This window comes from Orcinus orca, chromosome 3, assembly GCF_937001465.1.
Source record: "Orcinus orca chromosome 3, mOrcOrc1.1, whole genome shotgun sequence".
Taxonomy (NCBI): domain Eukaryota; kingdom Metazoa; phylum Chordata; class Mammalia; order Artiodactyla; family Delphinidae; genus Orcinus; species Orcinus orca.
Window position 1 is genome coordinate 59,316,814 of NC_064561.1, and position 26,082 is coordinate 59,342,895.

Below are 26,082 nucleotides of genomic sequence, written 5' to 3' on the forward strand. Positions count from 1 at the left end.
AAAATATATATTACGCAACCACAGTTTTGCTTTAAAAATTATATTTATATGATTGGGAAAGAAGAATATATATCAAAATGTTTCTCTGGATGGTAACTGTTATGTGCTTTTTGTTTACCTGTATTTTCTCAATTTTCTACAACACATGATATATTACCTTATAAAAAGAAAAATAATAAAAATAGGAAAATAATTATATTTGCATTACTTCTGCTTTCTACTGAATATCACTGCTTCATACTAAGCTTACATTATCATTATTAATGACTACATTTATTGAGAACTGGCCACGAACCAAGTTCTGTACCTATACTGCCTCTAAGCCTCACAACAGTTCTATAAAATAAGTATAATTATTACCCACAATTTGAGACCAGAGATTAAGAAATTAGCCCAATGTAAAAGTGTGAATTACAGGAAGAGGATTCTAACTCAGTTCACTCTGGTGCTAAAGCCCAAGGATACCCTCCTGCCTGTTGCCTTTCTCCTTACTACTGTGGTTACAAAGTATGTATTTAGGACTTAACTTTACCTGACTTTTCAGAATTCCCCAAGCTCCTAACTGTTTTTGAATCACAGATTGCTTTCAGAATCCAGACTTTAGAAAAATGACGTAAAGGTTAAAATGCACCTAAGGAGAAACTTTTACATGGCTCATCCATCACCCAGGTGAGATCGTCAAAGTAAAAACAAAGAGAACTTCACAGACTAGCCATGCTCCAGAGACAGACTCAACAGGAAACCCAAGTAGCTGAATAAATCACAAAGTCAACAGGTGGCCTGACACTTAGGAACTGACATCAACTCTAGGTCAGGGTAACAACAAATGAAATATGGGAGAGAGCCAAGGTTAAGTATAAAATGAGGGTGGAGCCCAACAAAATGAGGGTGGAGGCTGTCCCACCAGTTCTAAGGGCTAGCTGGTAGGGCCAGAGAAACTCTTCCCTTCTGTGGCTTCACAGAGGACATGGGGTTTGGCAAGACAGAGGGGAAAGTCCTCTGATCGGGAAATGGAGGCTAAATCAACATATAAAGCCAGTGAAATGTACTGAAGGGGGACATTCAATGCCCAGTGACAAGCAAATTACCCGGGCTTGCAGCACTGTTTCTCAGGCCTCCTCTCCCAGTCAGTCAATGTGTCTTCCACACCTTCTTTTATTTTTTTCTTTAACATCTTTATTGGAGTATAATTGCTTTACAGTGTTGTGTTACTTTCTGCTTTATAACAAAGTGAATCAGCTACACATATACATATATCCCCATATCCCCTCCCTCTTGCGTCTCTCTCCCACCCTCCCTAACACACCCCTCTAGGTGGTCACAAAGCACCGAGCTGATCTCCCTGTGCTATGTGGCTTCTTCCCACTAGCTATCTATTTTGCATTTGGTAGTGTATATATGTCCATGCCACTTTCTCACTTCGTCCCAGCTTACCCTTCCCTCTCCCCGTGTCCTCAAGTCCATTCTCTACATCTGCGTCTTTATTCCTGTCCTGCCCCTAGGTTCTTCAGAACCTTTTTTTTTTTTCATTCCATATATATGTGTTAGCAAATGGTATTTGTTTTTCTCTTTCTGACTTACTTCACTCTGTATGACAGACTCTAGGTCCATCCACCTCACTACAAATAACTCAATTTTGTTTCTTTTTATGGCTGAGTAATATTCCATTGTATATATGTGCCGCATCTTCTTTATCCATTCATCTGTCGATGGACACTTAGGTTGATTCCATGTCCTGGCTACTGTAAATAGAGATGCAATGAACATTGTGGTACATGTCTCTTTTTGAATTATGGTTTTCTCACTGTATATGCCCAGTAGTGGAATTGCTGGGTCATACAGTAGCTGTATTTTTAGTTTAGTTTTTTTTTTTTTTGCGGTACGCGGGGCTCTCACCGTTGTGGCCTCTCCCATTTTGGAGCACAGGTTCCGGACGCGCAGGCTCAGCAGCCCAGCCGCTCCGCGGCATGTGGGATTCTCCCGGACCAGGGCACGAACCTGCGTCCCCTGCATTGCCTCTCTCAACCACTGCGCCACCAGGGAAGCCCTATTTTTAGTTTTTTAAGGAACCTCCATACTGTTCTCTATAGTGACTGTATTAATTTACATTCCCACCAACAGTGCAAGAGGGTTCCCTTTTCTCCACACCCTCTCCAGCATTTATTGTTTGTAGATTTTTTGATGATGGCCATTCTGACCAGTGTGAGGTGATACCTCGTTGTGGTTTTGATTGGCATTTCTCTAATGATTAGTATATAATGGAGAAAAGACAGCCTCTTCAATAATCGGTGCTGGGAAAACGGGACAGCTACATGTAAAAGAATGAAATTAGAACACTTCTTAACACCATACACAAAAATAAACTCAAAATGGATTAAAGACCTAAATGTAAGGCCAGAAACTATCAAACTCTCAGAGGAAAACATAGGCAGAACACTCTAGGACATAAATCACAGCAAGATCCTTTTTGACCCACCTCCTAGAGAAATGGAAATAAAAACAAAAATAAACAAATGGGACCTAATGAAACTTAAAAGCTTTTGCACAGCAAAGGAAACCGTAAACAAGATGAAAAGACAACCCCAGAATGAGAGAAAATATTTGCAAACGAAGGAAATGACAAAGGATTAATCTCCAAAATACACAAGCAGCTCATGCAGCTCAATATCAAAAAAAGAAACAACCCAATCCAAAAATGGGCAGAAGACCTAAATAGACATTTCTCCAAAGAAGATATACAGATTGCCAACAAACACATGAAAGGATGCTCAACATTACACCTTCTTCTTGCTTCTATGCCCACACCCTTCCCTCCAGTCTCTCAGTCCCCATCCTAGGCCAGTTCCTCATTCCTCTGGGAAAATTGCAAATCAACTATACGCCAGTAAAGATTATTAAAAAAAAAAATTGTAACAGCTTCCTTACTGATTGACTAGATTCATCTTCCTATTTAAATGCTGATGTTTGAATCCTCTTTGCCTTGTCCTGGGCGTACCTACCTTCTATGACAGGGATTTTGCTATCTTTAAGGTAATCCAGTTAATATTAGATAGTTATGATAACTAATAATGATTGAATGACTACTATTAAATTGAACGGTATGAAACTGTTGTCCCTGTAGGAGAAAAATAGTCAAAGAGGGGCAATTTCATATGGTTCAACTTAACATGCACTGGATGCATAGCTGTGCACTGTACAATATATTATCTCATTTAATCTCCACAACCGCCATGTAAAAGAATTCTAATTTTACAGCTAAGTAAAGTGAGGTCCAGGGAAACTGAATAATTTACACACCACCTCTTAAGCACTATGGGTATTGCCTTTTTTTTTTTTTTTTTTTCTTTTGGCCTCGCTCTGAGGTGATCTTAGTTCCCCAACCAGGGATCAAATGCAGGGCCCTGGCAGTGATAGCACCAAGTCCTAACCACTGGACCACCAGTGAATTCCCGGGTGTTGCCTTCTTATAATAACTTCTGTCTCAACCTGCTGGCTTGTCTGGCTCTCTGGATCCTCCCTGAACAAGCTGGCACACTCCACCCATGACAGCCTTTCAAAGCTTCCTCCTAATTGAACATACTCAGTTCTCTCACCATTGATATTAACAGGAGTGATGAACAGTTGGGGGCCTGTGGAGACCTCTTCACCCAACACTGGGATTTGTGGTGGACACTGATACGCTAACCAGCCCATTCCCATTCAAGCAGGTCCTGAATTTCCAAAAAGGTGCCTTACAAAACACCTTTCCACAAATACCTCTCCTTCACCCAGCTGATTCCTTGCTGTGTCCTATTTCTTTCCTTTATTCCCCCTCTTTACCTCCAAACTCAGTCTTAAAATCACCTGTGGATTGAGCAGTTCCACTCGTGGGTATATACTCAAAAGAATTGAAAACACATGTCCACACAAAAACTTGTACACAAATGCTCATAACAGCCCCAAAGTGAAAACAACCTAAATGCCCATCAACTAATAAATGGGTAAACAAAATGTGGTATAATCTATAAAATGGAACATGATTCAGCCATAAAAAAGAATGGAGTTCTGATACATGCTGCAATATGGATGAACCTTGAAAACATTAAGCTAAGTGAACGTAGTCAGACACAAAAGATCACATCTTGTATAATTCTATTCATATGAAATGTCCACAACAGGCAAATCCACAGAGAGAGAAAGTAGAGTAGCGGCCACCAGGGGATGAGAAAACAGATTAGTAGTGGCACAACATAACGAATACACCAAAACCCACTGAATTGTACACTTTAAAAAGATGAATTTCCCAGGCGGTCCACTGGTTAGGACTCCATGCTCCCACTGCAGAGGGCATGGGTTTGTTCCCTGGTTGGGGAACTAAGAGCCCACATGCGGTGTGGCGCAGCCAAAAAAAAAAAAAAAAAAGATGAATTTTTATGTAATGTGAATTCTAGCTCAATTAAAAAAGTATTTCAAAATCACCTATAATTTGAGTCACCTAACTTTTCAAAGCTTTCCAGTTTTCCTATCTGTGAAATGTAGATCTTAGAGTAGAGATCATGCTAAGTAAATAGTTCCAGCTATTCTTCCAGGAGGATCTTTTCGCAAGGCTTGTGGTCAGGAACAGAGAAGTCAGCCATTCCCGGTCAGCCCAGCCTCACTCTCAGCCCATCTGGAGTCATGCAACCAGGAGTGTTAGAGATATGTTATTCAACCCTCCTGTTTTGTTCTTAGGAAAATCAACAAAGCCTTGAGAGAGGACAGGACTTTTTTCAAGGTCATAGAATGAGTCAGTGGTATTGTTGGGTCTACAATCCTGTTTTCTTTTTTCTAGTAGAACATGTTCTGTAGGTCTGGACTACAGAAAGCACTCTCTCCTACCCATACCGGTAGCCCCTGCTTCCAATGAAAGAAGCTTCAAATTTCTTCCACTGACATCTGAAATCAGGCCCATTGAACAGGCATGTTAGGAGGTGACCTGCTACAAATACCAGCTTATCTGTACCTACCCAATAATTAGGACTGAAGTTTTTTTAGCAGGTTTGACTGTCTCATTCTGGCATATTGAAAAATGAGGTAAAAGTAGATTTCCTGCAAAACAGTTGCTTATATTCCCAGCCAGAACTAAGCCTGGTGGGCATATTATGGGAAAGGACCTCGGCTGGGCTCTTTTGGAGTTTTTTCAAAAGGGGTAAAGCTTTACCCCTATCCTCAAAGAGGTTGAGTTTGGTGAGAGTACAAATATGTAGAAACAACACAGCCTAGAATGTAGAAACTCCCATTGAAATGGAAGCAAACCAATAGTTTGGGGTTCTAAGTAAGAAAAGTCTAACTGGAACATCAAAGAAGCCATGGAAGGAATGGAATTTGGACTGGGTAGTAAGGGACAGGCTGAGGGCACAGAAAGAATGAAGGAGCAAAAGCCAGAGGGAATGAGAAACACTAGGGTGGAGCTTAGAGTATGTGTAGAGAAACTGTGCAAAACAAAGTAAGAAGGAATATTGGGGCCAAATTTTGGAGTGCTCTTAATGCCGGGATTAAGAAAGACGGCTCAATCTTTGAGGGGTGGGGTAGCGGTAAGAACAGCTTCATGCACTCTGATACAGGCTTGGAGAGCAAAATTTAAATTATTTGTCCAAACACTAAGACAGCTGCAAGCTCTTTGGGCCTGGGATTTCACTTCTAGATGTTTTCACTAAGAAATATAAATGTTCATTACAGCATTATTTACAATACTAGAAAATTAGAAACAACATAAATATCTAACTGTGGAGCAGTGGTTTTCAACAGGAGTGATTTGACCCCCAGGGGACAATTAGAAACATCTGGAGACATTTTTGATTGCCACGACTTGAGGGGAGGTGGTACTGGCATCTAGTGGGTAGAGGCCGGGGTGCTATACTACAATGTACAGAACAGCTTCCCACAACATAGAATTACTGAGCCCAAAATGTCACTATGGGGACTTCCCTGGTGGCACAGTGGTGAAGAATCCACCTGCCAATGCAGGGGACACGGGTTCGAGCCCTGGTCCAGGAAGATCCCACATGCCGCAGAGCAACTAAGCCCGTGGGCCACAACTGCTGACCCATGTGCCACAACTACTGAAGCCCACGTGCCTAGAGCCAGTGCTCCGCAACAAGAGAAGTCACCACAATGAGAAGCCCGTGCACTGCAATGAAGAGTAGACCCCGCTCACCGCAACTAGAGAAAGCCTGAGCGCAGCAATGAAGACCCAACGCAGCCAAAAATAAATAAATAAAATAAATAAATTTATTTTTAAAAATTGTCACTATGCCAAAGTTGAGAATATATATATATATATATATTCTCCAGGAAAATATTTTAAAATATACAAAGAATATTGGTAATGGTAATATCTGGGATTATGTTTGATTTCAATTTTTTCCTTTGTGACTTCCTGTATTTTCAAAATTTTAATCAAGAATATACAGCCAGGGGTCTCCAGACAATTGGCTCATGTGGTTATAGAGGTCGAGAAGTCCCATAGTCTTCTGTTGGCAAGCTGCAGAGCCAGGAAAGCTGGTAGTATAATTCAGTCTGAGTCCAAGCGCTGAAGGTTTAAGTCCTGGTCTGAATCCAAGAACCAGGAGTGCCATGTCCAAGGGCAGGAGAAGATGGATGTCCCAGCTCAAGCACAGGGCCAATTCACCCTTCCCCCACCTTTCTGTTCTATTCAGTCTCTTGGTGGGTTGGGGGATGCCCACCTACGGTGGTGAGTGTGAAATTCATTACCTTGTCTACTGACTGAAATGCTAATCCCTTCTGGAAACACCCTCAATGACAAACCCAGAAGTAATGTTTTACCAGCTATCTGGGCATCCCTTAGCCCGGTTGACACATAAAATGAACCATCACAAACATAATTTAAAAAACATTACTAAGGGGCTTCCCTGGTGGCGCAGTGGTTGAGAGTCCGCCTGCCGATGCAGGGGACACGGGTTCGTGCCCCGGTCTGGGAAGATCCCACATGCCGCAGAGCGGCTGGGTCCGTGAGCCATGGCCGCTGAGCCTGCGCGTCTGGAACCTGTGCTCTGCAGCGGGAGAGGCCACAACAGTGAGAGGCCCGCGTACCGCAAAAAAAAAAAAAAACAAAAAAAAAAAACATTACTAAGCATCAAGAATTATGCCAGGCAGCCTTGCAAAGCCTCGGGAATCATCCCTGAGAGGTGCCTGCCCTCACTGGAGCTCACAGTATAGATGAGAAGACATATAATAAACAAGGAAACAAAAAACAAGCAAAATACATTTTAATAGTAATAAGGGAAATAAATGGATGACATGACAGGCAGGAATTGGGGAGGGGGTGGTTGAGATAAGACAACTTTGGGTGACTAGCACGAGCTGAGATCTTGATGCTGAGGAGCTGGTGAGCTGGGGAAGTGCATTCCAGACAGAGGGCTCACATTAGTTATGGCGGGTGTGTTTGGAAAAGTTGCTGCCGTGGTCCGCCAGACCAAGGAGTCACCTGCGTACACAGTGCTGAATGGGCACAGTATATTTATTACACTCTACAATAAAGGAAGTAATCTACTTTCCACTGAAGTTCATTTACACAGTTCAAAGTGCCAGCCACAGTCTACGATCCTACATTCCGCAGTGTTTACAACAGAGACATGCCAGGCTTTCACATATATATCCATAGTAACTAAAGTGTATCTCATCCAGGAAGAAAGTGCTCTTCTCTTCCTGCCCTAGTGGGTTCGGAGAGACACTCCAGTGAGGATTCTGGTATTTTGAGATTCACTGGAGCTGATAACATCCATACTATTGTGTGCATTTCTGACTGACAACCCAAGAAGGTACAGATTGTAGCCAGAAAAAAGCACCTTAAAATGTCAAAAGAAAGATCGGGGGTTGAAGGAAAATAGATTAGAAAGTTAAGCCTCTATGGAAAGGAGAGAAATGAAAATGTTAACTAAATGTTACCTCTGAGTGGCAGGATTATGGGTGACTTTAACGGACTTCTTTGTGTATTTTCTACAGTAAACATGTATTTTGTAGTAGAAGAAAAAACTATGAAAGGTGTTGTTTTTATTTTATTTTTAATTTTTTTAATTTTTATTTTTTAAAGGGAACTTTGCTTTTTATTTATTTAGTTAGTTACTTAGTTGGTTAGTTATGGCTGTGTTGGGTCTTCACTGCTGTGCGAGCTTTCTCTAGTTGTGGCGAGCAGGGGCTACTCTTCATTGCAGTGCACGGCCTACTCATTGTGGTGGCTTCTCTTGTTGCGGAGCACGGGCTCTAGGCACACGGGCTTCAGTAGCTGTGGCATGAGGGCTCAGTAGTTGTAGCTCACGGGCTCTAGAGCACAGGCTCAGTAGTTGTGGCACACGGGCTTAGCTGCTCCATGGCATGTGGGATCTTCCCAGACCAGAGCTCAAACCCATGTCCCCTGCATTGGCAGGCAGAATCTTAACCACTGCCCCACCAGGGAAGCCCGAAAGGTGTTGTTTTTATAAAGGTCCTTCAAATTCTGAAATCAGAGAATTGTTGAAATCTAAAACTGGGAGAGGCTATGATGTGGAGATTGTGAAATCAGGGCCCATAATGTACCCAAGGGAAGCAGGCTAAGTGGTGAGCATTCAGGGTGAAGCCCTGTACTGGGGAGGCCCTGGGGAAGGGGCTGCAGAAGAGTGGGGCCAGAGGACAGGAGGTGGGTAGGCAGTCCCTCTCAGCTCTAACCATTCCTGCCACAGAGGAATTGGACACGGAATTGACTCTCCAAGAGAAGCCAAACGGATCTCTTAAACAGTAAATGTAGGCTTCCATGTCGAATGTTGAAGAAAAATACCATACGGGGCAGAGAAAGCACGTGTATAACACGCTGATGTCTTGTGCTGCCAGTTTGCAGCCTCTGTTTCAGTGCTTTCTTTTAGTTGAGCCCACCTCCTGCCCTGTGCAGAAACCTCTTCTGTTAGAAGACCAAGGTGAAAAGAAAGCTCTCACCTTCTCCCATCTGGGGCCCAGAAGCATATGGAACACCCTGATCCTCATAATCCTTGTTCTGAGGAAATATTAATGATTTAATCTCCCAAGCTCACTCTCTCTCCTCTGCAGCCACACCAGTGAGATTCACAGATAAGACCCAGAGAAATCTGGGTTGGAGCAGAACGCATCCTGACTCAGTTTTGTCACAAAAAAAGAGGCCAGCCTCAGCCCCCTCCATAGAAATAGGCAGTAGAATTCCCAGCCATGGGCGAGGTGACGGCAGAGGAAGTGGAGAAGTTCCTGGACTCCAATGTCGGCTTTGCCAAAAAGTACTACAACCTCCGCTATCGAGCCAAGGTCATCTCGGACCTCCTGGGGCCCAGGGAGGCAGCCGTGGACTTCAGCAACTACCACTCGCTGAGCAGCGTGGAGGAGAGTGAAATCATCTTCGACCTCCTGCGGGACTTTCAGGAGAATTTGCAGGCCGAGAAATGCATCTTCAACGTCATGAAGAAGCTGTGTTTCCTCCTGCAGGCAGACCGCATGAGCCTGTTCATGTACAGGGCCCGAAATGGCATTGCGGAGCTGGCCACCCGGCTCTTCAATGTCCACAAGGATGCTGTCCTCGAGGAGTGCCTGGTGGTGCCCGACTCAGAGATCGTGTTCCCCCTGGACATGGGAGTGGTGGGCCACGTCGCACTCTCTAAAAAGATCGTGAACGTCCCCAACACAGAGGAGGTAACCTCTTCCCCATGAGAGGGAGGGCAGGGAGGCATTATTCCATGGGGTTCTGGGGTGCAAGTGGGATGGGGAGCTGCTAGCCAACAAGACTGGGCTAGTGACAACTTGGCACTTTTCTTTCTTTTTTTTTTACTTGTTTACTGATAACTTTCTATTTTGAAAAAAAAAATCAAATTTAGAAGAGTTCAAAAATAGTACCAAGAACTGTATATCTTTCATCCAAATTCACCAACTGTTCACAACTTACCACATTTGCTTTATGTCTCCATTTTTTGCCGACCCATTCGGGAGTCAACATATCCTTTTAATCACAGGTACTTGGCTGTGTATTTCCAGAACAAGGACATTTCTTATATATCCAAAGCACAATGATCAAATTCAGGAAATGTGACACTGATACAATACTATTATCTAATAAACAGTCCATATTCAGTTTTTGCCAATCATCTCAATGATACCCACATAGCACTGTCTCTTTAGTCTCCTCCAATCTGAAACAGTTTCTTGATCTATCTTTGTTTTCCATGATGCTTATGTTTTTGAAGGGTGCGGGCCGACTATTCTGTAGAAATGTCCCTCCATTTGGGCTTGTCTGAAGTGTCTTCATGTTTAGATTCAGGCTATGCATTTCTGGCAGGTATATCATAGAGGGGATGTTGTGTTTTTCTTCATGCTTTGCATCGAGGGACATAGGATGGCAGTCTGTCTCATCACGGAAACGTCAAATTGACCACTTGGTTAAGCACTTGGCTCTGTCTTCTAAGAGTCCAGTGTTCCGTGGGATTCTCCTGGCAGCTCTGACAAAGACTTCTTTGATCACCTAGAGCAAATCACTTAATGCAGTTCTCCCCACAGCCCTCTGCCAGGGTCAATTCCTACTCATCCTTCAGATCTCAGCTTAAAGTTCACTTCCTCAGGGAGACCCTCCCAGGTCCCTTTGTTAGTTTCCTTCCTAAAACCATCTATCACAATAAACCCTGGAGGCCAGGGACCATGCCTGCCTTATTCTTCACTTTATCCCAGGACCCAGCAAATGTCTGGGACAAAGCAGATGCTCAGTAAACACTTGGCAAAAAGACTCACACTCAAGTAATTATGCAATAATCCCTTTAACACCTGGGCCTTTGTGGGAAATGGTTTTCTCTGAAGCACACTGGGCTGGACCATGGGGTTCATCTCTCCTTGGCCCTCCAGGGGTAAGGGTAAAGGTTCTGCACCCAGGGGGCTTCCCTGAGGACTCATCCAACTGGATTGGAGTCTGTTTTCCCTTCGATTCTCTCTAGACTTTAACTGTAGCCAACATGGGTTGTCACAGTCTTATAACTGACTATCCCTGTTTTACAGATGATGAAACTGAAATCCAGAAAAGTTAAGTAACTTTTTCTCCGAGTCACAGAGATAGAAAGTGGCAGAGCAGGGATTTGAATTCAGGCACTCTGGCTGGTGCCCTCACCCTTCACTGCTCTGCTGTTCTATACCTCCTCCTTATCTAAAATACGAGGGCATTAAACGAAGTGCAGTTTACGACAGGTCATTTCAAATTGCATGGCAGAAAGTTAAGATGTTAAGCTTTGAGGTCAGATCTGGGTGTGTATCAAGACTCAGTCACTTTCTAAGAACATGGCCTTGGCAAATTGTTTAGCCTGTTTGGGCTCACTTCCTAATTTATAAAACGGAGGGAGATACCTAGTTTCTCTAAGTGCTGTTGTAGGATCAAATGAGGGAATTATTTCTCATCTAGCAAAGTTCTTGGCACATAGTAATGGCTTTTACTGGCAGCTCGTCCTCCCTGTTAATATTATTACTATTTTGTTGTTGCTGTTAAGGGTCTATTTACTCTAAGGGATGAATGCTGTACCAGGTCTGTGTGGGATTTGGAGAAGAATCCAGTCCTGCCCTTCTGGAGCTTTCAGTTTAGATTCTATTTGTGGGGAAAACAGAGAACAGAGGTGCCGAAAGCTTCTATGGACCCTGGTGTTGAGGGATTGAGGATTTAGGAAGGTTCTCTAATTCTAAAATAGCCCTAAGAGTTTGCTGAGCCCTGCGCTGAGGAACAGCCTTGCTGTTTCCTGTTCAGCCCTGAAGTTCACTTTGGACGTGATGGCTGTGCTTCCCCAGAAGATTTCTGGACATGCAGCCTCCTTGGTGGGTGCCCTCAGGCTTGGAATGAAGTCAGTCCAGGTCAGCAAGCCTGTGTCCTCCACACGTGCATGTGTTCTTCCTTGAGATATACTTTATTTGGGCCTTTGGATAGAAACTGGGAGTTGGATGGAGAAGGGGCAGGAACATGGTGTAGACTGGGGTCTGGGTCATCCCTGAACCACCAACAAGTGATACTCTTAGCCTTTAGCTCCACCCCCACCCCCCAAAACCTGGGACATGCTTATAATCACTGAATTTTAAAAATGTGAAACCATGAACGGAGTTTCCCAGGGTTGGAATGTGGCTCCCATGCCCTAGCACATTCCTACTTTTCCTTGGGATCTCCTCAGGGAGACTTGCCGTTAAGGCTGCCAGATAAAATATAATACGCCCAGTTAAATTTGAATTTTAGATAAGCAAAGAGTACTATTTCAGTATGTGTTTTGTGCCGTCTCAAACTGCCAATAATCAATGTTGTGGTTGGACCAGGCCTTGTGGTTCTTATGATGAATGCAAGATACCCTTCAGCACTAACCATCAGGAAACTGAAAAAATAAAGGTTTATTACTTACAAGACCTGGAAATTACATAGCACACCTGGGGCCACACAGGGAGGTCTCAGGTAGAGTGGGGTCCAGCCTAGGGTTTTTTGCGGTTTTTTTTGCGGTACGTGGGCCTCTCACTGTTGTGGCCTCTCCCGTTGCGGAGCACAGGCTCCAGATGCGCAGGCTCAGCGGCCATGGCTCACGGGTCCAGCCGCTCCGCGGCATGTGGGATCCTCCCAGACCTGGGCATGAACCAGCGTCCCCTGCATCGGCAGGCGGACTCTCAACCACTGCGCCACCAGGGAAGCCTAGGGTTTTTATGGCGGTCGAGGGTAGGGGCATAGGCTTCCACAGGCTCACTTTTTATTAGTTAATTTAAAACATACGAGCAGAAATTTAAATCATGGTAAGAGAAATTAGAAAACAAAAAATGGCCCCAAATGATCAGTTATCGAGATCAACCAAGATCTTCAAATCAAAGGAGCCTCAGTGGGAGGAGGTGGCCTGGCTCTTTATCTCGTGTGTGGCTGACAGCAGCGCGTGTTTATTTGAGATAGCCAAATAGCCATCTTTGAGGTGGATGTCTCAGCAATCAAAGCCTAAGTCATGCACTTAAATTACAAAAGTGAAAACATACAAAAAGTGTCAAGCTCACACTACCGTACACCCTCTGCAATATTTACGATATACTAAAAAATTACTTACCTGAAATTCAAATTGAATTAGTCATCCTGTGTTTATCTGCTAAATCTGGCAACCCTACTTGCCATTCAGTATTTGCTTGTGTATTTATTCTTTACCCTTTCTCCTTAGGAAAGCCCACAGGCCTGTTTGTTCCTGTGCGTCTTATTTACCACTGGTCCCCAGACCTAGTCCAGTGCCTGGGACAGAGTGGGTACTCATTACAGTTTATTGAGTGAATGAATAAACGATGGCCCTGTCCCAGTGGGCTGTGATATTGTGATTTATAAAAAGAAATATTTATTTGGTCTTTGTCCTGGTTCCTGGCACAGAACTGATCCTTGTAATTTCCTGAGTGATAGAACCACCTGACACTGAGCTCCTAAATCCCTTGGAATTTCCTAGGTGGTCAGTGGTCTTTTGTTCTAATGTGGGGACTCTTGGTGGGCTCCTGGATGGGGGCCGGTCATGAGAAAGATAAAGGCGTGATTAGACACTTGGAACTTTTAGTCCATCCCCTATTCTCTTAAGAGGGGAGAGGGGCTGGAAATGGAGTTAATAATCTATCATGCCTTTGTGATGAAACTGTCATAAACATCCGTATAAGTACAGGGTTCACAGAGCTTCTGGATTGGTGAACACATGCATGTGCTGGGAGGGTGGCGCATACCCCAACTCCAGGGGGACAGAAGCTCCTGCACACACGACCCTTCTGGATCTCACCTTATGTATCTCTTCATCGGACTGTTCACCTGTACCCTTATTATACAATAAACCTGTAAATGCAAATACTTCCCTGAGATCTACGAGCTGTTCTAGCAAGTTATCAAACCCAAGGAGGAACCTGGATTTATAGTCAGTCAGGCAGAAGTATAGATGGCAACCTGTGACTTGTATTTGGTATCTGAAGTGGGGGCAGTCTTCTGAGACTGAACCCTTTCACTGGTAGGTTCTGATTCTCCAGGTGAACAGTGTCAGAAATGAACTGAATTGTTGGATACACAACTAGTGTCAGAGAATTGGCCAGTGTGGAAAAAAACACCTACGCATCTATTTTGAGAAGTGTTGTGAGCGTGGCAGTAGTGTGAGAGTAAAGGAGAACAATGAGCCTTTTCTAGACACTTGACAAATCCCACTTCTGAAGACTGAACCTGAAAACACTGCCATTTCCAGAGAATCTTACATCTGTTGTCTTGCGCTCCTTCCCTCACTATGACACCTGGAACCCAGCATGCCAGGCCGGAAAGAAACCTCGAGGAGGAACTGGTCCAACACTCCAATTTTACCAAAAGGAAAACTGAGGCTCAGAGAGGTTTCGGCTACTGACAGTTTACTGACTGGCTCATGAAGCCACTCAGAGAACAAGTCCCTCCCTCCTGGGGCCCCAGGACATCACCCATCCGGTGGGGGCCTCCTTCACACTATGGTTTGAATTGTGAGTGCATGTTTTACATGATGTCCCACTGTACAGTGATAACCATTGATAACTCACCTTTCTTACTGATCTTGGCATACCCAACGCCTCTCACAGAGCCAGTGCTCAGTAAATATAAGTAAATGAGTGAATCAATCCAGGAGTGAATCAATCAGTGTATCAATGAATAAATTAACGAATGAATGCAGTGGCTGTGCCATCTACCAGCAGGAGAATAATTGTCTATAAAAACAGGGAAGGAGAGAATTCTGTGTGACAGGGCAGATGTGAGGGTTAATGAATTGTCTGGCTCTGGGCCAAGTACATCATTATTATCCAATAAATAGATGTCATCATGGGATGCAACAGAGCTTGGCACTGCGAATGTTTGAAAAGAGGAACTGGGGTTTCCAGGAATGAGAAGCAGTCTTGCATTACATTGGAATAAAATCTAAGCTCTTTACAGTGGCCTCCAAGGTCCTGTCAGATAAGGCCTCTGCCCATCTCTCTGACTTCCTTACCCTCCAATCTCCCTCACTACACTGGTCTTCTTCCTGTTTTTCAGATCAGCCAACTCACTGCCCTCTCCTGGCCTTTGCATTCTCTGTGTTCTCTGCTTGGAATGCATTTCACCTGCCTGGCTCCTCTGAGCCTTCAGCTCTCCGCTTACCTCTTGGAGAAGCGTCCCTACCCACCATGACTGACCAAAGCAGCTTCAATCTGCCACCACTTCCATCACTGTCTATAGCATCATCCAGTTTCTCTCCTTCAAAGCAGCTGTTTACTTGCTTTTCGTCTGCCCACCCCATTGAATGGAAGCTTCACTAGGGAACATCCACCCCTCTTGTTCACTGCCTAACCTGAGGGTCTAGAACAGTGCCTAGCATACAATAGAAGGCACTCTGTTAATGCTAACTGAATGAATGAACCACTTTGGGCTTTCCTTAGCTCGACTTCTGATTCCTGGGCTTTAAAATAAACAGTTTGAGCTAAATTGTTTCTAAGGCCCCTCCGTCTCTGATAAGCTGAGGTTCTATGACACGGTTGTTTAGAACACTGTATATGCTGAAAATATAAGGATGACGATGACTATGCAAACACCAGTCAGTTGGCAGCTGTACTATTTGTGAGAATGTTCCAGGGCCAAGAACTCAGTGGGAGAGAAGGTACTGGTGGATTTAGTAGTATCTGCCTCAGATGAGGGTAAGGCCCAAGTACTGTTTTCCTTGACGGAAGTGAATATTGCAAGACTGAACTGACTTCATGAAATGAATCTGAGCATGCCCACTCAGGCCTGTGTTTAGGGATTCATCAGTGTCCTTAGAGAGCGACCTGGAAAACCCCTGCGGCTAATGCCTCTTTAGAGATTTCGCCTAATCCTTGAACACTAATTCAAGTAGAGCACTGCAGGCTTCTCTTAATTCCTTTACCCTTCACCTGGTTTGAGACAGCTTCCTTGACAATAGTGCCTGTTTATTTAACCCCACTCCAACTGGAAGAAATTAGCAGATGCAGAGCACCACACTCTGAACTTCTACATTGTGGAAAAAATACCGCACACCCGGTTCTAGCAAAGCTCTGTGAATTGGCTCTATGAAATACATTTCCCTTCTCAGAACAGCATGAACTGTACATGTCTGGGCTGGCTTGTGTCCAAGCAATGCTGACCGTTGGGAAACCTCACAGTGCTACCAGGAAACAGGAAGGTGGATTCTTTGGGATTTAAGACAATTCAGGTTCTGTCTCCCCTTTCTGACCACCTGGACTGCAACGCCCTGTACTGGCCTCCATATTTGCCTTCAGGGCGAGGTGTGGGAGGTATGTGCTTTGAGCCAAAACTTATGTCCTGCATTACTAGTACTGATTTATCTGTGTGCTGGCCTGAATCTTAGTCTTCTCTGTATCCCTAGCGCTTAGCCTAAGGCCTGACACAAAGTGGGACTTCCATTAAGATTTGTGAAATGGGGGGCTTCCCGGGTGGCTCAGTGGTTAAGAATCCACCAGCCAATGAAGGGGACATGAGTTTGAGCCCTGGTCTGGGAAGATTCCACATGCCGCGGAGCAACTAAGACCGTGCGCCACAACTACTGAGCCTGCGCTCTAGAGCCCGCGAGCCACAACTACTGAGCCCACGTGTTACAACTACTGAGCCCGCGAGCCACAACTACCAAGCCACCGCAATGAGAAGCCCGCGCACCGCAACAAAGAGTAGCCCCCCCTCACAACTAGAGAAAGCCCGCGTGCAGCAACAAAGACCCAATGCAGCCAAAAAAAGAAAAAAAAAAAAAAAAGCTTTGTGAAATGGGGATATCCATTGGATTGGCTGTGTGGTGCTAGAACTGGATTGGGAAAAAAGCTGAAAGTAACAAACTATTTGGTTCAATGACCTAGACCCAGGTCTGCCCTTATCCAGCCTTCCCTGAAAGGCAGCAGAGCTGAGGGCAGGTTCTGGAATCACACACACAAACAAGTAGTAAGTAACATTAACTTTCTTGAGTTTCAGTTTCCCCTGCTGTAAGATGGACTAATGGTCTCATCTCACAGGTTATCGGGAGGAATAAAGTGAGCTGATGCGGGCAAAGCGCCACACACAATACCTGCTGGCTACTGTGATTATTATACTCACTAAGGTTTTTCCGCGCTCAAGTTTCTACTTTGGGCTAAGCTGCCATCACCTCAAGAGAGCCTTCTCGAAACCTTCCTCCACAGATAAAGTCAACCCTCTACCCCCATCCTCGGGCCCCAACAGGGCTGTGCTCACATTGTCTCCACAGCCCTTAGTGGGTCATATTTCAGACTTTCTTCTACTGGATTTTGGAGGCTTCCAGGGCAGAAATCATCTCTAATTGCCTTCCCCCGCTGAAGCGGAGTAGACGGAAATGTCTTCATGCTTTTGTCAACAAGAGAATGGGGAGCCCCCTTACCCTACCCCTACCATGAGCACCTGGGGCTCTGTGTTGTTTTACTGTCTTTGCTCTTCATCTGCCCACTCAGGCTTGTCTCTGTCTTCCTTCAGGATGAGCATTTCTGTGACTTCGTGGACACCCTCACAGAGTATCAGACCAAGAATATCTTGGCTTCTCCCATAATGAATGGGAAGGACGTGGTGGCCATAATCATGGCTGTGAATAAAGTGGACGGGCCCCACTTCACCAAGAGAGATGAAGAGGTAAGAATGCTTTAGAAATTGCTGGGGTGGCCATGCTAGCACATTCTCCCAGCTCACAAATCCTCTGAACCTTGCTATTCGGCCTGGCCTCGGTTTCCCCATCTGTAACACAAAGAAGTTTGTAGTCTGATGCTCTATGAGGAAGGCAGGGCAGGATAATCATTAAGATGTTGGACTTTGGAGCCAAGAACGTAGGGAAAATTGTTCTGGTTCTGCTAATATCTGTTTGATTTGGGCATGTTGCATAATTTCTCTGAACCTCAGTTTTCTTATTTGTAAAATGGAGATGATTTTTTAGTATCTCTTATATAGAGTATCTATAGTATCTCTTGAGGTAGTTGTGACGACCAAGTAAGATAACATACATAAGTGACTTATCACGGGGCCTGCGAACTCAATAAATAGTAGCAATTTTTCATGCATACACCCCTATTAACATAGACATTCTACATTCTGTGAGTTTTTCCCTCTTGTAATGCATCATTTTTTGAGTCAGCTTCCATGATCTATCTGCTCAAACTGTCTCAGATAAAGCTTTGAAAATGTTCAGACTTATTTGCTGATGGTGGAAGTGGCCACAGGAGGAATTTCTCCTTCTCATCTGTTTCCCCTCATGCTGTTTGATTTTCAGATTCTTCTCAAGTACCTCAATTTTGCAAATATAATCATGAAGGTGTTCCACCTGAGTTACTTGCACAACTGTGAGACTCGGCGCGGCCAGGTAAAGGGCTTGGCTCATTGGAATGGACTGGATGTGTCCTTTTCCTGAAGCATTGATATGCTCAACTGGAAAGGCAGTGATAATAAAAGGGCCTGGGAACCATCATACTGTCTCTGCTCAGCACCTCTGGGGTTCATGAGGTAGTAGGTGTTTGTAAAGCTGTATCCCAGGTGCATGTAAAAGTATGAGATTAGATCACTCCCTAACACCATACACAAAAATAAGCTCAAAATGGATTAAAGACCTAAATGTAAGGCCAGACACTATCAAACTCTTAGAGGAAAACATAGGCAGGACACTCTATGACATAAATCACAGCAAAATCCTTTCTGACCCACCTCCTAGAGAAATGGAAATAAAAACAAAAATAAACAAATGGGACCTAATAAAACTTCAAAGCTTTTGCACAGCAAAGGAAACCATAAACAAGACCAAAAGACAACCCTCAGAATGGGAGAAAATATTTGCAAATGAAGCAACTGACAAAGGATTAATCTCCAAAATTTATAAGCAGCTCATGCAGCTCAATAACAAAAAAACAAACAAACCAATCCAAAAAAGGGCAGAAGACCTAAATAGACATTTCTCCAAAGAAGATATACAGACTGCAACAAACACATGAAAGGATGCTCAACATCACTAATCATTAGAGAAATGCAAATCAAAACTACAATGAGGTATCACCTCACACCAGTCAGAATGGTCCTCATCAAAAAATCTACAAACAATAAATGCTGGAGAGGGTGTGGAGAAAAGGGAACCCTCTTGCACTGTTGGTGGGAATGTAAATTGATACAGCCACTGTGGAGAACAGTATGGAGGTTCCTTAAAAAACTACAAATAGAACTACCATATGACTCAGCAATCCCACTACTGGGCACATACCCTGAGAAAACCATAATTCAAAAAGAGTTATGTACCAAAATGTTCATTGCAGCTCTATTTACAATAGCCTGGAGATGGAAACAATCTAAGGGTCCATCATCAGAAAAGACACAGACCTACTAGAGAATGGACTTGAGGATATGGGGAGGGGGAAGGGCAAGCTGTGACAAAGCGAGAGAGAGGCATGGACATATATACACTATCAAAAGTAAGGTAGATAGCTAGTGGGAAGCAGCCGCATAGCACAGGGAGATAAGCTCGGTGCTTTGTGATCGCCTGGAGGGGTGGGATAGGGAGGGTGGGAGGGAGGGAGATGCAAGAGGAAAGAGATATGGGAACATATGTATATATATAACCGATTCATTTTGTTGTAAAGCAGAAACTAACACACCATTGTAAAGCAATTATACTCCAATAAAGATGTGAAAAAAAAAAAAGCTGTATCCCAGACTGATTGCATGAACAAGCTTTCAAGTCAGGCAGCTTGGATTTGAATCCCTGCTAAGCCATTTACTAGCTCTAAGAGCGAATCACTTAACCTCTCCGAGCTTCAGTCTCCCCATTTGAAAAATGGGGAAAATTATGGGATAATGTATGTAGGGCACTTGTGCTCAGCCAATGTTTGTTATTATCATTCTTATTAACAACCTAGGAGATAAAAGAAATGGGAAGAGTTGGACCCAGTAGAAGCTGCCCAGTTATTCACCTCTCTGAACCTCAGTTTCTCCATCTATAAAATGGGGACAATTATTGTATCTCTTGGTTATTGTGAGCTGCTGCTCTGTGCCTCAGAAACACTGACTATGTTTTTGTATTTTTTCAGATACTACTGTGGTCTGGGAGCAAAGTCTTTGAAGAACTTACGGACATTGAGAGGCAGTTCCACAAAGCCCTGTACACAGTCCGAGCCTTCCTCAACTGTGACAGATACTCCGTGGGGCTCTTGGACATGACCAAGCAGAAGGTGAGAAGACTTCAGGGGCAGACATTTCCAAGAACAGGTTAAATATATGCCAGGTGGAGCCCAGACTTCTATCATAAATTCAGTGCTCAGGGAAGAGTCTGGGAGGATGTGGATGGTGGTGAAAAGGTTTTCATAGGTCTTTTACACTGAGAAGAGGACTACCAACCTTTAAAGAGGAAAAGTCATTCTAGGGCACAGGGGTGTAAAAATAACCTGTATCTTCCCTAGTCTGTTGGAAAAAAATGAGTATGTGAGAAGAAGGCGTGATGAGGTGGTGAAGGTAGGTGATAAAGAAGTTTCCGTGCAGGATGAAAGTCCAGAAAGAAGGAAGTTGCCAACTTCAGGAATTCTCAGCAAATGCACTCAAAGGTGGGCAGAAACCTTTCCTATGGTGTATGGAGCCCATGGCTCATCCAGGCAATTGAAGTGGATGCATATGCTTAGATCTGGTCCCTCAGAATGCTCTGGGGTCACGTTGGCTAAGGCAGCAGAGACTCAACTGGCCCCCAGTCATGTTCTTCAGCTAGCTTTTCCCAAACCAACTCTCCCATTGCTCTTTCTCTACCTGTCTCTGCCTCCTGGAGCTAATCATCTGCCTTGGAACAGAGTTCCAGAGTTATCTAGATATGTGATTTCCTCTCCCAAAGTCCCAAGATCCCTGTCGGTTTCATTTTGCATGCTTTATCATGCTGTGTGTGGTACACAGCCCACTGGAGACCCTCTAAGTATTTGGTCGAATGAATAAATGAATTGCAGAATCCAGGGTTGGAAAAGACCTTAGGTCTGGTCCAGAGGCTCCCAAATGTGACAGTAAATTAGAATCTTCTGAAGAACTGTTTAAAAATTGCTGGGCTAATCATCAAAAAGTCTACAAACAATAAATACTGGAGAGGGTCTCAAGAAAAGGGAACCCTCCTTCACCATTGGTGGGAATGTAAATTGGTACAGCCACTATGGAGAAGAGTACAGAGGTTCCTCAGAAAACTAAAAATAAAATTATCATATGATCCAGCAATCCCACTCCTGGGCATATATCTGGACAAAACTATAATTCAAAAAGATATATGCACCCCTATGTTCATAGCAGCAGTATTCGTAATAACCAAGACATGAAAGCAACCTAAGTGTCCATCTACAGAAGAATGGATAAAGAAGATGTGGTACATATATACAATGGAATATTACTAAGCCATAAAAAAGAATGAAATAATGCCATTTGCAGCAACATGGATGGACCTAGAGATTATTATGCTAAGTGAAGTAAGTCAGACAAAGACAAATACCATATATCACTTATATGTGGAATCTAAAAAAAAATGACACAAATGAACTTATTTATGAAACAGAAACAGACTCACAGACTTCAAAAACAAACTTATGGGGCTTCCCTGGTGGCGCAGTGGTTGAGACTCTGCCTGCCAATGCAGGGGACAGGGGTTCGAGCCCTGGTCTGGGAAGATCCCACGTGCCGTGGAGCAACTGGGCCCGTGAGCCACAATTACTGAGCCTGCACATCTGGAGCCTGTGCTCCGCAACAAGAGAGGCCGCGATAGTGAGAGGCCCGTGCACCGCGATGAAGAGTGGCCCCCGCTTGCCACAACTAGAGAAAGCCCTCGCACAGAAATGAAGACCCAACACAGGCATAAATAAATAAATTTTAAAAAAACAACAAAAAAACAAACTTATGGTTACCAAAGGGGAAATGTGGAGAGGAGGGATAAATTAGGAGTTTGGAATTAACATATACACACTACTATATATAAAATAGATAATCAACAAGGACCTGTAGCACAGGGAAATCTACTCAATATTCTGTAATAACCTATATGGGAAAAGAATCTGAAAAAGAATGGATATATGTATATAAATAATGGAATCACTTAGCTGTATACCTGAAATTAATACAACATTGTAAATCAACTATACTCCAATAGAAAATAAAAATTAAATTAAAAAAAGAAATAGAAAATCTAACTAGACCTATAACAAATAAAGAGATCGAGTTAGTAATTTAAAAAAACTTCCTACAAAGAAAAACCCACAGCCACATATTTTCACGGATGAATTCCACCAAATATTCAAAGAAAAACTAATGCCAATCCTTCACAAACTCTTACAAAAATAAAAGAGGATGGAACATTTCCCTACTCATTCTATGAGGCCAGTATTACCCTGACACCAAAGATATCACAAGAAAAAACCCTACAGACCAAAAACCCTACAGAATACAGATGCAAAAAATCTTCAACAAAATACTAGCAAAGTAAAACCCTGGTCACATATAAAAACCATGGTCAATTGATTTTCAACAAGGGTGGCAAGACCATTCAAAGGGGAAAGAATAGTCCTTTTAACAAATGGTGCTGGAACAGCTGGATATCCACATGCTAAAGAATGAATTTGGGGTCCTACTTCACATCATATACAAAAATTAATTCAAAATGGAGCACAAACCTTAAACTATAAAATCTCTTAGAAGAAAACATAGATGTAAATCTTTGTGGCCTTGGATTAGGCAACAGTTTCTTCGATATGACATCAAAAGCACTAGTAACCAAAGGAAAACTAGATAAATTGGGCTCCATCGAAATTTAAAACATTTGTGCTTGAAAGGACACTAATGAAGAAAGTGAAAAGACAATCCATAGAATAGGAGAAAATATTTGCAAATCGTATGTCTGATAAAGGTCTAGTATGTAGAATATAAAAAGAACTCTTAAAATTAGGAGTATGGACAGACTTAGAGAACGAACTTATGGTTACCAAGGGGGAAGGGTGGGGAGAAGGGATAGTTAGGGAGTTTGAGATAGACGTGTACACACTGCTGTCTTTAAAATGGATAACCAGGTAGGTCTCTGCCGGGGACATGGGGAAAGTGAGGGGCCTGCGGGCCTGTGTGCACCAGGCTACCGTGAGGTCCACAGTGGAGGCCACGCCCGGCCCCAGGCCCCCCACATGGGAGGCAGCCCCTCTGCAAGCCTCGGCTGGTGGAGTCGGGGGGACGGAGTAGCATCAATGCCAATGTCTTTGCTGGGACCACGAAAGACCCCAGTGCCTTGGTGCTGAAGATGGGCATGGACGCAAGGGGCATCACCTCCATCAGGAGAGGTGCCGAGGCCAAGGCTGTTTTGCCCAAGAAGGAGAAGCTGAAGCTGAGGTGTAAGAGGTGGCTGTAGAGGGATGCAGTTTCAATCTCTGGTCTGGGAACTAATCCCATATGCAGCGGGGCAACTAAGCCTACGCGCTGCAAATACTGAGCCTGCGCGCTCTGTGCCACAACCAGAGAGAAGCCCGTGTACCACAACAAAGAGCCCACATGCCGCAAGGAAGAGCCAGCGCAGCCAAAATAAAATTTTAAAAAATAAATAAAATAAAATAAAATGTATAACCAACAAGGACCTACTGTATAGCACAGGGAACTCTGCTCAACGTTATGTGGCAGCCTAGCTGAGTCACTCTGCTGTGCACCTGAAACTATCACAACATTGTTAACCGGCTATAATATAAAATAAAAAGTTAAAAAAAAATTAGGAGTATGGGATTAACAGATACGAATTACTATACGTAAAATAGATAAGCAACAAGGATTTACTGTATAGCACAGGGAACTATACTCAATATCTTGTGATAACCTATAATGGAAAAATATATATATATAACAATCACTTTGCTGCACACCTGAAACTAACACAAAATTGTAAATCCACTATACTTCAATTCTTTTTTAAGTTTGATGCTTTGCTCATGAAGGGAAAAAATAAAAAACTTCCTACAACTCAACAATAAAAAGATAACCCAATTAAAAAAATAAAGTAAAATGAAATAAATAAACATTGCTGGGTTACACAATAGTCTGCCTTTTTTACATAATGTTCTGTGAACATAATTTTTATCAGTACATGTGGATTCTTTTAAGACAACATACATACACATAACATACACACAGAAAAGAGCGCTAATTACAGAATAGTTCGATGAATTACCACAGAATGAACATCCCACTTAACTACCACCAAGATGAAGAAATAGAACATAACTGGCCCCTTTCTTGCCCCTTTCCAGTAACTCCCACCCCTTCCTCCCTAAAGGTAGCCACTATCTGACCTTTAAAGCCATGTTAGTTTTGCCTATCTTTGAAGTTCATATAAATGGAGTCATATAAATACATACTCTTTTGCGTCTGGCTTCTTTTGATCAACCTTTGGGTTGTAAGATTCATTCTGATTGCTCCTCATAGCATTAGTTCATTAATTTTCATTCTTGTGGAATATTCCATTATATGAATAATCTGCAAAGTATTTATTTATTCTACTGTTGATGGACATTTGCATTTCCAGGTGTGGACTTTTATGAATATTGCTATTATGAACACTCTAGTACATATTTTTTGGTACACAGGTGTACCCATTTCCCTGGGAGTAGAAATTCTGGGTAATTTTTTTTTTTTTAGTATTTATTTATTCATGGCCACGTCGGGTCTTAGTTGCAGCATGCAGGATCTTTCCTTGTGGTGCACGGGCTTCTCTCTAGTTGTGGTGCATGGGCGTCAGAGCACATGGGCTTGGTAGTTTGCGACGCACAGGCTCTCTAGTTGAGGTGCGCGGTCTCAGTAGCTGTAGCACACAGGCTTAGTTGCTCCGTGGCATGGGGGATCTCAGTTCCCTGACCAGGGATCGAACCTGCGTCCCCTGCATTGGAAGGCAGATTGTCAACCACTGGACCACCAGGGAAGTCCCTAGCTTTTTTTTTAATTGAAGTACAGTTGATGTACAATATTATATAAGTTACTGGTGTACAATATAGTGATTCACAATTGTTAAAGATAAGAATTACCTTTAGTATTACTCTTCTGGGTAATAGTTTTGATATTGCCAATCTGATTTTCAAAATTATTGTACCATTTTATCCTCCCACCAGCAATGTAGGGGGTGTCCTAATACTTGGTATTGCCATCTTACTAATTTAGCCATTTTGGTGGGTGTGTAGTGTTATCTCTTTGGGTATCAACATGTGTCACCTAATGACCAGGAAGCTTTATGTTTATTGACCATTTGGATATCTTTTGTGAAGTGCCTGTTCAAGTCTTTTCCCCATTTTTTTCATTCTATTGTATGTTTTTATCTTACTTATTTGTCAGAGTTCTTAACAAATTCTGGATATGGGTCCTCTGTTGAATGCAACATTGCAAATATCTTCTCTCATACTGTGCTCTCATTATCTTATGTTTTGATAAATGTAAGTTTTAAATTATAATGTAGCCTAATTTATCAATCTTTTCCTTTATGGTTATTGGTTTTTATGCCCTATTTAAGAAATCTTTCCTGGCCCCAAGGTGATAAAGATATTCACCTATGTTAACTTCTAAAAGCCTTATTGTTTGAACTTTCACATACAGCTCTACAATCTACCTGACATTTCTAAAATGTATAGCATGAAGTAGTATCAATATTAATTTTTCCCATACAGATATCCAATTGACCAGTACTTGAAAAGACTTCTCCCACACTGTTCTACTGAAAAGACCATCTTTCTCTATCATACCTCTATCATCAATCAAGTGTCCATATATTGGGTCTGTTTCTGGACTATTTTGTTCCCTTGGCATATTTATCTATTCTTCTGCAATACCATACTGTGTTAATTATAGTACCTCTATAAAATATCTTGATATGCAGTGGTAAAAGACCTCTAAGTTTGTCATTATATACTAGAGTTTTTCATCATGTTTTATGTCTCTTACACTCCTTTCTGTATTTCCCGCCCTTTTATATTTTTGTTTTTTAGTTTGAATATTTCTTCTGATCTATCCATGAATCTTCAGTTGTGTCTAATTGGCTGTTAAAACTATCTATTGAGTTCTTAATTTCAGGTATTTTTCAATTTTAGAATTTC

General features: G+C 42.9%; 1 protein-coding gene across 2 annotated transcripts in view; it reads left to right on the forward strand.

The window, feature by feature from the left end:
• The first annotated feature begins 9,056 nt into the window (after positions 1-9,056).
• Positions 9,057-26,082, forward strand: part of PDE6A (phosphodiesterase 6A) — a 69,028-nt gene continuing 52,002 nt past the window's right edge. The window contains exons 1-5 of one of the 2 annotated variants that reach the window (XM_004280360.3): positions 9,057-9,099; positions 9,146-9,666; positions 17,468-17,620; positions 18,252-18,341; positions 20,050-20,190. In XM_004280360.3, coding sequence (XP_004280408.1) covers positions 9,193-9,666; positions 17,468-17,620; positions 18,252-18,341; positions 20,050-20,190 — 858 coding nt within the window. In that variant the 5' untranslated portion in view covers positions 9,057-9,099; positions 9,146-9,192. Of the gene's footprint in view, positions 9,100-9,145; positions 9,667-17,467; positions 17,621-18,251; positions 18,342-20,049; positions 20,191-26,082 lie in introns of those variants that run through there. The other variant, XM_004280361.2, reaches the window with a different exon arrangement.